This window comes from Gymnoscopelus braueri, assembly GCF_963280865.1.
Source record: "Gymnoscopelus braueri genome assembly, chromosome: 3".
Classification (NCBI taxonomy): domain Eukaryota; kingdom Metazoa; phylum Chordata; class Actinopteri; order Myctophiformes; family Myctophidae; genus Gymnoscopelus; species Gymnoscopelus braueri.
Genome location: NC_137612.1, coordinates 51,067,373 through 51,081,400, shown reverse-complemented (window position 1 = coordinate 51,081,400; position 14,028 = coordinate 51,067,373). Strand labels below are relative to the sequence as shown.

At 41.0% G+C, this 14,028-nt stretch overlaps 1 protein-coding gene across 3 annotated transcripts in view; it reads right to left on the bottom strand.

Annotated features, from left to right (window-relative positions):
- Nucleotides 1–1,125: 1,125 nt before the first annotated feature.
- Nucleotides 1,126–14,028, bottom strand: part of mst1ra (macrophage stimulating 1 receptor a) — a 34,962-nt gene continuing 22,059 nt past the window's right edge. Inside the window, exons 13-22 of one of the 3 annotated variants that reach the window (XR_013932933.1) lie at nucleotides 13,774–13,933; nucleotides 13,169–13,258; nucleotides 11,449–11,637; nucleotides 9,934–10,014; nucleotides 9,339–9,520; nucleotides 7,763–7,872; nucleotides 6,162–6,327; nucleotides 5,414–5,550; nucleotides 3,910–4,673; nucleotides 1,126–3,875 (exon numbers count right to left, since the gene is read on the bottom strand). Coding sequence is in view for 1 of the 3 variants with exons in the window: in XM_080424368.1 (XP_080280494.1) it covers nucleotides 4,460–4,673; nucleotides 5,414–5,550; nucleotides 6,162–6,327; nucleotides 7,763–7,872; nucleotides 9,339–9,520; nucleotides 9,934–10,014; nucleotides 11,449–11,637; nucleotides 13,169–13,258; nucleotides 13,774–13,933 (1,329 nt within the window). In the remaining 2 variants the exon portion in view is untranslated. Of the gene's footprint in view, nucleotides 4,674–5,413; nucleotides 5,551–6,161; nucleotides 6,328–7,762; nucleotides 7,873–9,338; nucleotides 9,521–9,933; nucleotides 10,015–11,448; nucleotides 11,638–13,168; nucleotides 13,259–13,773; nucleotides 13,934–14,028 lie in introns of all 3 variants that reach the window. The other 2 variants (XR_013932934.1, XM_080424368.1) reach the window with 2 other exon arrangements.

Below are 14,028 nucleotides of genomic sequence, written 5' to 3'. Positions count from 1 at the left end.
GTACCACGCACGAGTGTTGGAGGAATTCCGGTAAAACCTGATTTGTACTTCGTCCATATGACGGAGTCGCACGGTGAACCGAGCCGATACAAGCCCACAATAGAGCACCGAAGTCTGACCTAATTTTCGCATCCTACCCGGGTCGCGGTTTTCCACCCCCATTCTGAATTCCCATAGACGTCTTTAATATCACGTCAAATAAGAAATGTGTTCCAAAAATAAACAAATGATCCCGGCGATTTGACTCTTATGGATATGAAGCATCAAATGATGGTGAGAAAACGCTAATGTTACTTCCACCGAATTAGTAAAATTTTCGCCAGAAACAGACTGTATCAAATATGAGTGACTGACTATCATAAACGATACAGAGCCACCTCCCTGACAATTTCGCAGAGACAGTTTGTTTATTTTTGGAACACAATTCTTATATGAGACGATTCTAAAATGACCTAATGTTGTCCTCCATAGCGAAATTACTTTACGACCCAGGGGATGAACGAGTGACGTCAGGACTTCTGTACTCTATAGGTCACATTCTAGGGGCCTTGAAGGCTTTTAAAATCGCCTATGCTCACTGTGCAGCACCGTCGTAGATGAAGTATAACCATGCTCATTCGAACGTCACTGCATGCAGTCTGCCTCCTCACACGTCGTTGTTTTTGGTTCAGATGGAACTGTAGCCCAGATGGAGTTATTTATTTGAGACAAGCTGACCAGTTTTTATTGAGAATTAAATAAAAGACCATTATTGGCGTAAATAAGCCTTCAATGAATGCCAGCATGGACGACTGGCTGTGTTGAAGAAAAACATAACATCTTGTATTTGGGAATATTGCAGCCATTTGGGTTTTCTTCTCCATATATGTGCATAAAAGGGACACAGACCGACAGATACAGAGATCTCCATATACAGTATGTGCACAAAAGGGACACAGACAGATGGGTACAACGTGTACTCTGATAAGGTGTGAGGACTGCGTAGCGGCCCCGAACTCTAGATATGTGGGCCCTCTAGTAAAATACTGGTATGTCCCTTTAACACGAGGTATATGAGGTGAGAAAGTCTCTGCATCACCTGCAGCAAACGCTTTTAGTATTCAATAAGGCTGAGGATACAACATGTAGGAAAACGAGTCAAGGGAGACCTTTTATTATGTTACATCTTAGAGGCACACACACAGTGCAATTACTCCATCTCAAAATAATCTCAAGGTAACATCAGCTGAATTGTGAGTATAGTGTGAAAAGAATGCTAATAAAACCCAAGACTGAATAACAGAACCCCAATAATAGGCTTTTCCCGGGAACAGTTCTAAGAAAGTTAAAGAAAATGGTTGTTTTTTTAAACATATTTTTTAACACGTTAAAATGTCAGGACAAAGCTAAGATTTCTTTTTCTCAATGCACTCCATTTAAGCAGCAGAGCAGATGATTTAAGGAAATAAAACCAAAATGTTTCTTTTGGCTCATTTTAAGTATTATTTACATGTTTCCACAACTGTACGGTTTTGAGTATGCTGCTTGCTCATTGGATTGGTCAGTTTTACATTCCAGGGGTTCAGATTTGTCTTCCCTTTTAAAGGTAAACTTAATTATCATTTTCCCCTGTCAGCCACTATACTATTGTACTGGTGTGTTTCCCTGCAAGAAGACACATCCCTCTGGCTGTATTTTTTGTGTTTTGTTCCACTGTTTATGTATTAATGCATCAAAGACACCCATCACTTTGATGTATGTCAGAGAGGGGAGGGGGAGAGTGTGTTGTACACATTTCTTACATCGTTTTCCTCTAAACCTGAGCATAACCAAAATCAGGTTCAAACACTGGCCTTCTAGGGCTCATTGTACTGTACAGTACAGCACTGCTTCTCAACATAGGGTCCGGGGACCACCAAGAGTCCCAGTGGACCCTTAAGGGTCTATATAACTCTGAGCGTGTACAAATGGAACCACATGGTGGACAATTTACGTTACATTTAGGATTTTACAGTACAGATTGGGGTCCCAGAGATGAAAGAAATAAAAAAGGTATCAAATGGGGTTCTGTGGCCTAATGCATATCAAACTGCAGGACCACTGAAGCTGTTGTTGTTCTGCTCTTGAACAAGGTCTTGGTTGCCCTCTAGTGGTGCATCAAGGTACTGGAAAACACCTACTTGTTTGGTTAATTGACTCTATTGCTTAATTCTTTAAATGCTGATCTACAAGCCCGGCTATTTTCGGCTCATGACATCGGCACACAACAAAATATAAATTTGGCTTCATGGCAGTTGCTGCTAATGTATGACACCTGTATTTCCCTCCAGGGATCAATAAAGGTTGATCGTATCTTATACAGCGATTGTGTGACCAGATTTCAGTTACAGCTGGACAGTGCAAGGTGTGTTTGTGTGTGTGTGTGTGTGTGTGTGTGTGTGTGTGTGTGTGTGTGTGTGTGTGTGTGTGTGTGTGTGTGTGTGTGTGTGTGTGTGTGTGTGTGTGTGCGTGCGTGCGTGCGTGCGTGCGTGCGTGCGTGTACATGTTCTAATAGAGCTTTTAATGATCTAATTTATCTATGGCATTATGTCTGAGCATTTCATCTATCACAGCATAACTTAATATAACACATACACATGTCTTTTATAGAACAAGTAACAACATTGACCCCTGAGAGTAAGTGGTATAGAGATGACTATAGAGTCTTGTACATTCACCTGGCAGACTGTACCTGTACATCTCTCTTTGTTGCTGAAACGGTTGTCTCGTTTTAGATCCTTAAATATCAACCTTGTCTCTTATTATTCTTCAGATTAGAACAATTATACACACAACATGTCAGACATTCATCAGTTTGTGCCGTAGACGTGAAAATAAAATAAAAAGTCTCCAAAGTCAGATAAAGCTTCAGGCTTAGAGAGATCAGAAAGGCCATCTATGATCTGGGAGAGGTGTAACACCCGGCATTTGAACCGGGGAGGGAAACACTAAAGCCCAACATCTTCAACTACTAGCCCAAAGGAAAATCGCGAGAGATATTAGGCTGGTCTTCAGGCAGAGGCTCTGAGCAGTGGTGGAAAGTAACTAAGTACATTTACTTAAGTACTGTACTGAGTATTTCCAATTTCCAATACTTTCACTTCTACTCCTCTACATCTCGGTTCCAAATATTGTGCTTTTACTCCACTACATTTATTTGAAAACTTTAGTTGCTAGTTACTTTGTAGATTTAGATTATTATTACAAAACATACATTAACCACTTCAGCCCTATATACAATTCGGCCATTTGAAAATAGCCGACCTACAACCTCACAATGCGTCGCATTGTGAGCTTGTAGATCGGCTATTTTCAAAAGATTTTCATACATTTGAAAACTACTGAGTACTTTGTACTTTTTGTACTTTAAGTACATTTTGATACTAATACTTTTGTTCTTTTACTGAAGTAAATTTAGAATTCCGGACTTTTACTTGTAACAGAGTATTTCTACATTGCAGTATTGATACTTTTACTTCAGTAAAACATGTGAGTACTTTTTCCACCACTGGCTCTGAGCCAACACTCACCCCGGCCCCCACTTTGACCTTCGACCCCAACCGGGAAACCCGTTCCGTGTCACGGCACCAATGTAACGCATTGGAAGAGACACTAAAGCCATATTAGTCTATTGGTCTTCAGACAGGGGCTCTGATCCACTCTCCTGCTACAATCACCCCCCCCCCCCCCCATTTGACCGGGAAAAACAATCCGGGTCACGGCACCGATTCTCCCGCCCGGGAAGGGACGCTATGGCCCAAAGGGGAATCCCTCCTGGCCCCGGGGGGCGGGGAGATATTAGTCTTTTGGTCTTCAGGCTACAGAGACATCCGTAGAAAGGGAAAGGCTTTTAGCTCCTCATACAGGTCTAGGTCTGTTCTGTTCTATAGCCGTTCCTGCCTCTTCTTGACCGTCTCAGTCAGGACTCCCCGTCCCACGGTAGGAGCTTTGTGGCTTTGGAAGGCCCACCTGGATATACAGATATACAAGACCGCTGGTTGTCAACATGGGAGTCCGGGGACCACCAAGGGGTCCAACATGGACCGTCACAGACCTGTAACTCCTGAGAGTGTACGACTGAAGCCAAATGGACCCTTATGGCCCTATAACTCCGAGAGCACCCAAATGGACCCATTTCGCTCCATTTGTACACTCTCAGAGTTAAATGAACACTGAGGATTTTACAGTGTAGATTGGCTTCCCAGAGATAACAAATTAACAAACTAGATTTCCAGGCACCTTCAATCATCTAGTTTAAAGTTGTCTCCATATATTGGCGTGATTTGTTTGTGACGGCCCACTGTCCACCTTCCATCCACAAGGCAATTTTAACATAAAAGAAGAAGATGGGGGGGGGGGGGGGGGGGGGGGTGTGGTGGTCCTTGAAATAGATACATATTTTTAAAGCTTGAGAATCACTGCGTCAGACTGTGTGTGTCAGTCAGTCGGTGTCTGAGGCCTCGGCCTCGTCTGCAGAGGCGGTGAGGCCAGGGTAGGGTCTGGGTTGGTCCAGGTTGATGTAGGTGACACTGCTCAGGCTGATGTAGTGCTCCCCCTCCAGGTAGGACCAGATCTCCTGCGCCTCCAGCACCAGGCTGTGGAAGTCAGGCCTGCACTCTGGCTCTGGGTCCCAGCACTGGAGCATGATCACGTACCTGGGTGGAAAGAGAATGTGTGTGTGTGTGTGTGTGTGTGTGTGTGTGTGTGTGTGTGTGTGTGTGTGTGTGTGTGTGTGTGTGTGTGTGTGTGTGTGTGTGTGTGTGTGTGTGTGTGTGTGTGTGTGTGTGTGTGTGTGTGTGTGAGAGAGAGAGAGAGAGAGAGAGAGAGAGAGAGAGAGAGAGAGAGAGTGGATGAATAAAATGAATTAAAAGTGGTGTAAGTCATCTTTATTGGTTAAAACTAAAAGTTTTTTTGTAAATCAAAAACAAAAATACGTAAAGCTGTACTATTCTGATAGTAATCTACTGTATATAGAATGTATGTTCAGTAACAGAGGTCTCCCTGTCTCTCCGGCTCTTTAATAAACAGAAAATACATTTTCAGGTGGGTTGCCAATTGCCAGTTGACATTCAGGAGAGAGAGAACCCATTTATCAGCTTCAATTTTATAGTGTTCCAGACAGTTCCAATGTTGTGTTTGTGTTTGAGTTCTTTCTCCTGATTGGATAACATTGGTATCCCGCCCTGAAAATGCATTTTCTGTTCAATAAAGAGCTGGAGAGACGGGGAGACCCCTGTTTGTGATCAAACACTATAGTAATGATTACTATCAGAATATAGAGCTGTAACTTTATTTTAACAACAATATATCACTTACAGCATGAAAAAGCTAGGAAGCTTTACTTTAAGTATGTAACAATTTGCTTATGTTGATGTATGATTGTATTGACCCTTACAGAGCATCTGGACAGAACTGGGGCTGCAGAAGGCGACGTCCCTTCAACAGGTAATGGGTGATGTCATAGGGGTCCACGTTAGGGTAGGGGCTCGCACCTCTGGTCAGCAGCTCCCACATCAGCACCCCAAACGACCACTGCCACGGGCGTTAACAGTAGAGTATATCATTTAAATACATAAGACGTTTGGGAGACACATTATTTAATTTAACCCATTAAGACCGGGAACGCATCGGTGTCATTCTAAGATTTCGTTGGGCTATTCAAAAATAGCAGATCTACAAGCTCATAGCGCGGCACTAGCTTGTATATCTGCTATTTTCAAAAAAGTGTGAAAAATGTGTGCAAATCTTTGAATATATATAAATATTTTAAAGTGAACATTTGTACCTCAAATCTTTGCCTCTGGGGGATTCTACAAATGTCTTCCTAACAGTTTTTTGAAAAAACGTATGTTGCTATAATATCAGTGGTTCTCAAACTTTTTCATGTCAAGGACCCCCCAAAATGATTATGTATTTGGCCGCGGACCCCCATCTCAAAATAAGTTGTTCCAGGGACCCCCCAGAAGCTCTTTGTCGAAAAAAATATATCCATTCAAAGATTTGCACAAATTTGCCACGATAAAAAATGAATCGACAGATCTACAAGCTCATATATCTGCAATTTTTTGAATAGCCAATGAAATCTCAAAATGACACCGACGCGTTCCCAGTCTTAATGGGCTAAGTGGATTACATAAACCCACCACATCAGACTTGGTGGTGAACTTCTGCGTCTGCAGGCTCTCGATGGCCATCCACTTGACCGGGAGCTTGGCCTTCTTATGGTCCTGAATGCTGTAGTACTCCTTGTCGAAGACGTCTCTCGCCATGCCAAAGTCTGCCACCTTCACTGTGAAGTTCTCATCCAGCCTGCAACGGAATTTACTTATAAGATATCGTTCGGATAGAATTTAGTTGTTTAACTTCATATATGTGGTCAATTAATCATGACAGAGCCTATTTAAAAATAAAAATTCAGAGAACCGGCAGGGGCGGGCAGTGACACGCATTGTATCCGAATAAAGCAACCTATTTTCTGTCCCCCTGCGTCACTTGTCTGGTGGTCGGGGAAACGAACTGCTGATGAGGTGGGGGGAGGGGCGGTGGAGTGGAGGGGCGGTGTTTGACAACAGTTTTTTTTCTTTTTTTGATCTCTGAAGTTGCCTAGAATCCCTTTATGAATATACATTATTATTATTAATAATAACATTATTATTATAATCATTATTATTATTAAGATATAAATTATTAAGATAACTACTTGCTAGTTACTTTGCAGATTTAAATTATTAAGTTACAAAACATACATTAACCACTGTAGCCCTATTTTAAACCTAGGCTATTTGAAAATAGCCGTTCTACAAGCTCACAACGCGTCACATCGCGACGCGTTGTGAGCTTGTAGATCTGCTATTTTCAAACATTTTAGTACTTTTAATTTTGGTACTTTAATTACATTTTGATACCAATACTTTTGTACTTTTACTCAAGTAAATTTTGAATTCCGGACTTTTACTTGTAACAGAGTTCTTCTACATTGCAGTATTGATACTTTTTTTACTTAAGTAAAACATTTGAGTACTTTTTCGACCACTGGTCATTTAGCAGACGCTTATCCAGAGCGAGATAGTAATAAGCAGAGTAAGCACGAAACTGGAATGCAGAGAGAGTAATGTAGTGCCTCATAAAACTAAGATATCAGATAAACAATAAACCTGGCAGCTGTGTAAACAACATTCTATCTAAATAACATTCTGTACCTTTGTCAATCGAAATTAAACCAACCTAAATACAGCGGTGGAAAAAGTACTCACATTCTTTACTTAAGTAAAAGTATCAATACTGCGATGTAGAAATACTGTTACAAGTGAAAATCTGGGATTCAAAATGTACTTGAGTAAAAGTACAAAAGTATTGGTATCAAAATGTACTTAACAAATTGGGTGCCAAAACCCGGAATCTCCGGTTTTAATTTTTTTGCGCTTAGGTGCCAAAACCGTAAATAATCGTGAAATCAATGGGGGTTTTTTTTCTTCGTATTTTTCCACAAGGGGGGGCTAGCGCAACTTTGGAACCACCCACGGTGCCTCTGAGAAGGAAGGGACAGATGGATCACCGTGCCAAAAAACCTGGCTCCCATTCTATCTCCTTGCAAAAAAACTCCACATTTCCTTAACTTTTTACAGTGGGGAAAACAAGTCATGTTCAAAATTTTACTTAAGTAAATACCGCCGCTATTCAGACAGATTTGACAACAAAAGGCTTTGTCAGTGACATTCTCAAAGTGTGTGTGATTCACACTCACATGCAGTTCCGTGCTGCCAGGTCTCTGTGGACAAACTTCTTCTGGGCCAGATATTCCATCCCCTTGGCAACCTGCAGCCCAAAGCCAATCAGGTCCTTTACCGTTGGGTTCTGTGGAAGAAACATGAAACCATGCAAATGTAAAAACCTGAATATCAAGCAGCTCCCATTCAAATCATTTTTAATCCGCACAAAAGTGATGTTTCAAGCGACATTAAATACCCATAGTCCCAACTACAGAACCACGTTATAATATATTTATATAAATAATTAATATATTTAATTTTCACATATACACAGATTGCAGTATATACAACTCATAAACCTACAATTGTTTGAACTCAGGCGGAATATCCATCATAAATACTATCTATTAGAGGCACTAATTGTACAATTACCTAGTATTTTGACTGGAAAAACATAACACCATTATGCAAAGAACACTCAAAAATAAGAAACACATCATATAACAGATGAAACAGTAGAAGTGTAGCAGCAGTCTCACTGTTAGAGACATGACATTCATTCACAGGAATGGTCTAATATCAACATCCTCTTCAACATTTAGGGGCCAAAGTGGCCAGTGTCCAGGCACATTTTAGGAGCATAGAGTTTGTCTCCCCCTCTGTGTGGATGTTTTATTAACTCAATTCCTCTCCTCTCTCTCTCTCTCTCTCTCTCTCTCTCTCTCTCTCTCTCTCTCTCTCTCTCTCTCTCTCTCTCTCTCTCTCTGTCTCTCTCTCTGTCTGTCTCTCTCTCTGTCTGTCTCTCTCTCTGTCTCTGTGTGTCTGGAAGTGCTGTGTTGTACCTTGGCAAAGTGTAGCCCCAGGACTCAGTCTTACCTTGTTTCGGATAGTACTGCGGTGTTCAGCAGTGGTGTAAAGTAACTAAGTACATTTACTCAAGTACTGTACTTAAGTAACATTTTGAGGTATTTTTTTTACTTTACTGGAGTATTTCCAAATACTTTTACTTCTACTCCACTACATCTCAGAGGCAAACATTGTACTTTTACTCCACAACAATTATTTGAAAACTTTAGTTACTAGTTACTTTGTAGATATAAATTATAATATTAAAAACATACATTAACCACTTTAGCCCTATTTAAAATAGGTATAAATAGGCTATTTTATACCTAGGCTATTTGGCTGGGCTATTGGAAAAATAGCCGATCTACAAGATCACAATGAGCTTGTAGATCTGCTATTTTCAAACATTTTAGTACTTTTACTTTTGGTACTTTAAGTATATGTTGATGCCAATACTTTTGTACTTTTACTCAAGTAACATTTTGAACACAGGCCTTTTACTTGTAAACTATACTTGTGGTGTTGATACTTCAACTTAAGTAAAATATCTGAGTACTTCTTCCACCACTGGTGTTCAGTGATATTTTCTTGGAGGTGACTGAATGACTCAGTTTTGTGAGTGAAATTGCATTGGTGAAAATAACCAACATGGGTAATTCCCAGAGGGGAAACAGGATAAACAGAAAACCTTTAGAACATTATGCTGACTCATTCTCTGAACAGGTCAAATGTTCAAGCTTAAGTTGCACGGTAATGCTGACTCACCCTGTTCTCAGACCGGATGAAGTGCCGTACGTCTCCGTGCTTCATGTAGGGGAGCACCACCAGGGGGAGCCCTTCCTTGGGCAGCATGACGCCCAGCAGACACAGGACATTGGTGTGATGGAAGCTTTTCATGATGATGCCCTCTCTGAGGAACTGCTCCACCTCCACCAGGTCTGTGATCCCTGGGAACACAGCAAACGACGATATTATACCACTCTGTCTGAAACAGAGAGCTTTTAACTTGTGTTACGGTCGGTGACTTGACCCATTCAATCCAGGAAAGTATCTGTATCATTTTAGATTTCTTTGGCTTTTCAAAAATAACAGATATACAAGCTCATAGGAGTGCTGCACTATGAGCTTGTAGATCTGCTATTTTTGAAAAATCGCCCCAGAAGAAGGAAAAATGTATTCAAAGATTTGCACAAATTTTCACGTTTTTTTTCAAATAATAGCAGATCTACAAGCTCATGAGCTATGAGCTTGTAGATCTGCTATTTTTGAATAGCCCAAAGTATAAAATAATGGTTATAGCTACAGCTGACACAACAGTATGTGTTCCTGGATTAAATGGGTTAAGCAGGTATTCACATACTGTTCAGTGATTTCACAGCGCAGTGGATCTCTTGATCATTGCAGTCCATCAGGTATCCATGGTAGACTGTCCCAAAGTGACCTGTATGAACGCAACAAGTATGGTGTGAGATATTCTGCAAGAAAGTGTACAGTAATGAAATCAAACAATGTAGTGGTTAATTTAGCTTGTTGCTTTAAAGGGATATTTCACTTTCAAACATGTTTGGGGTCATTTTAACGTCTACTCTGGCTTTTGTGAGCACCCCAGACAGTTTTTAAGTTGCTTGATTCAGTATTTAGATATCGATTTTAATAGACACGCCCCCTTCCTATACAAACCCATTGTAATTTCAGACTCCATTTTAACCATGTTAGATTCATTGAAAACACCCGTCCTTGGTTCTGGTGACTGATGCTGTCCTTCTAATGCGTGAGGACTGAGGAGACCGTGTTTTTTCAATTACCTTTTTCATTTATTTTTTATGATTCTTTGGGGAAATGAAAACATTTAATAATAATGAAAATATACAATAAAATAAATGAAAAAAGTAATTGAAAAAACACCTCACGCATTAGAAGGACAACATCAGTCACCAGAGCCAAGGACGGGTGTTTTCAATGAATCTGTAAAATGATTCCATGATTCCATGATAGACGTTAAAATGACTCCAAACATGTTTGAAAGTGAAACATCCCTTTAAGTGAATGAATAAAGAAGAGAGAAATGGAAGAATGAATGACGCTGACCAGCTGACCATGGTTAAATGGACTGCATTTATATAGCGCCTTTCTAGTCTTTCCGACCCTTCAAAGTGCTTTAGAATCCACATTGACACACCGACGGCGGAGGGAACAATGCAAGGCATCAACCTGCTCGTCGGGGAGCAGTGTCTTGCTCAAGGACACTTGAGGAACCGGGGATCAAACCGGGGATCAAACAGGGAAACCATTTTGATTCCGACTCTTGGCCCAGCCATCTGACCACTTGGGCCACGTGTGTTTTCAGAGCATGTTTATTTTAACCCATTAAGACCGGGAACACATCTGTGTCATTTTTAGATTTCTTTGGCTATTCAAAAATAGCAGATATACAAGGTGGCGCACTATGAGCTTGTAGATCTGCTATTTCTTTAGAAAAATCGTGGAAATTTTGTGCAAATCTTTGAATACATATATTTTTTAAAGCGAACATTTGTAACTCAAATCTTTGCTTCTGGGGATTCTACAAATGTCTTCTAAATATCAGATCATGCACTCGGTACAGCGACATGAGCTTGTAGGTCTGCTATTTTTGAAAAGCCAAATAAATCTAAAAATGACACAGATGCGTTCCCGGATTGAACGGGTTAATGAGCAATTTGTCGATTGTGTTCCGGCTCGTATCAATGAAACTAACACAGCACGCTTATACTTATCGGTATCACAATGAAAATAGATTTTTCAAAGGGGCACCACTTGTAATGTCCTCATGGCCCGCCACTGGGCCCCTCCGGCCCAACATATTGGGAATAGCTGGACTACTTAAAAGGCCCACCTTTGCCAATAATCTCGTCATGCTGAACTCGGAGCATCTCAGCGGGTATGAGGACATCTTTGACCTCCTCCAACAGATCAGGGTTGAGGCTTTCCTGAGGCAGCAGTGGGATGGCCAGAGGTTCATAGTTGGCTGCATACAGCAAGCCATGGAACGCCATGCCCCCTGAGCCTGACGTCTGGCTGTGGTCTAAGAGAGAGAGAGAGAGAGAGAGAGAGAGAGAGGGTTGAGGGTTGAATACATACAGGTATGTGTATTCCTGCACTATCTACACTTTACTGATCTTGGCACATTACACAGACCTACAGAGCACATACCTTTAAATATGTTTGAAATAGACTACAGCATTGGTTCTCAGCCTTTTCAGGCTGCGATCCCCCAAAATAATCATATTTGAACTGGGGACCCCCCCCCACCCTGATAAGCATTTGGAGTGTAGAAGTTGAGGCATTACATTTAGTTTGACTCGGTTCCACAGATAAATATTGTGAAAATCGCAGATCTACAAGCTCACAACGCCTCATAAGCGTTGTGAGCTTGTAGACGGCTCGCAACGCAATGGATTTCCCATAGGCAAATCTTAGATCGCGTCATATAAGAACTGTGTTCCAAACATAAACAAACCACCCCGGTGATTTTGTCAGGTATGTGACTCTGTGTCGTTTATGATATTGAGTTACATTTGATAACGTCTGTGTAATAAATACATTCGTACTTAGTACTTTTTCAACGTCAGTTGATGCTCCATATCCGTATGCGTGAAATGGCCGGGGTGATTTGTTTATTTCTGGAACACAGTTCTTATATGATGTGATCTAAGATTTGTCTATGGGGAATCCAATACGAAAAATAACGCTGTGTCCCAGGGGGATAGCGCCCTCTAAAGGCACGGACGTCAGACTTCAGTGCTATATAGTGCAGCTATACTATATTTGATAGAAAAGTTGCAGTTCTTTATTCTAGGAGGGCTAGAGGTAACACTAAATAATTTGCATTGGCCGGGAATCGAACCCGGGTCAACTGCTTGGAAGGCAGCTATGCTCACCACTATACCACCAACGCTTGCTTATGGCATGTTGCATTTCCATATCAGAGAGAGAGAGAGAGAGAGAGAGAGAGAGAGAGAGAGAGAGAGAGAGAGAGAGAGAGAGAGAGAGAGAGAGAGAGAGAGAGAGAGAGAGAGAGAGAGAGAGAGAGAGAGAGAGAGAGAGCTGTTCTGGAGGACACATTAGCAAGTATAACCTCCTATAGAGACAGGTCTTGTGGGTCATTTTACCTCAAGTGTACAGCTAAAAAGCAGACTGCAAGTTTTACTATTTGTGTAACAGACAGAAGAATGAGCTTAACCACTTCATTACGTTTTGCAGGGCAAGAGGAATGCTGTGTGAGCGAGGGGGAAGGCATTATTGGAAGCAGAGAGAGAGAGAGAGAGAGAGAGAGAGAGAGAGAGAGAGAGAGAGAGAGAGAGAGAGAGAGAGAGTTGTTCTTACTATTAGGTGCTATTGTTTAGTCTGTTTACTTTACTTGGCCTACTTTTTTTTTATTCGGGAGAGACAGAACATATCCAAGAACACGGCATCCAAAACTACATACAGTACCGTAGAGTTGAGGATGCAACTTTGTTTGATTGGTTGTAGGCCTAATGATGGATCAAACAGTTGATTATCTTGGTTGCTGGATGTATCGATATAAAATAGATTTATCAATGAATAAATCTCACCTTGTCTGTAATCATCTGTATGTGACGAGTCAGGATTGCTGCCCATTTGCCTCCGACTCGACAGTCTTGACAAACGGAACTCTACTTTAGCTGAAAAGGCACATTTAAAGTTTATTGCACAACAAACTCATATTAAGACCACCAATTGACCACATACACAAAGCGGCCATTTTGCTCAACATTACGCAACCCCACATCCCTAGTATGACGTAAATGATTGTGAATATGATCAATCTACAGTAGATCTGGCCGATATATAATCGAGAAGCAGGTTTTTTCATAATTTTTTATTTATATATTTCAAATATCAACAAATTGACAAAAAAAAATAATCAAAACGATTTTCCCAATGAAATCTATTACTCTGATTAAACACTTAATTTAATTTGACTTTGTTTTGTTCAACGTACAATGGTGAAAATAGCACAACGTGCCACATTGCAACACGTTGTGAGCTTGTAGATCTGCTATTTTTAGTGGTATGTTTTTTTTTTCCGAGGCAAAAGTTTAAAATTATCGTGATATTGATTTGAAGTCACAACGCCCAGCCTACATACATCATATATCTACAATATATCAACTAAGATTGAATGAAATTCTCAAACCTTTCTTCTTTCTCCTCAGATGGGTCATGACCATGAATGCGAGGAAGGCACCAACTACCAGGGCACAGATGATGCCCAGCACGATGCCCGCAATAATGGTGCGACTGTTGTCTTCATACACCACCGTGCCAACGTCATGAACCTCCCCGTTAACACACACCTGCAGCCGTGAAATGCAATGTACTTGATCAATCACACTTCATGAATGGCAACTGTTTAACCACATTAACCCTGGTGTCTAGGGTTGCAAATAAG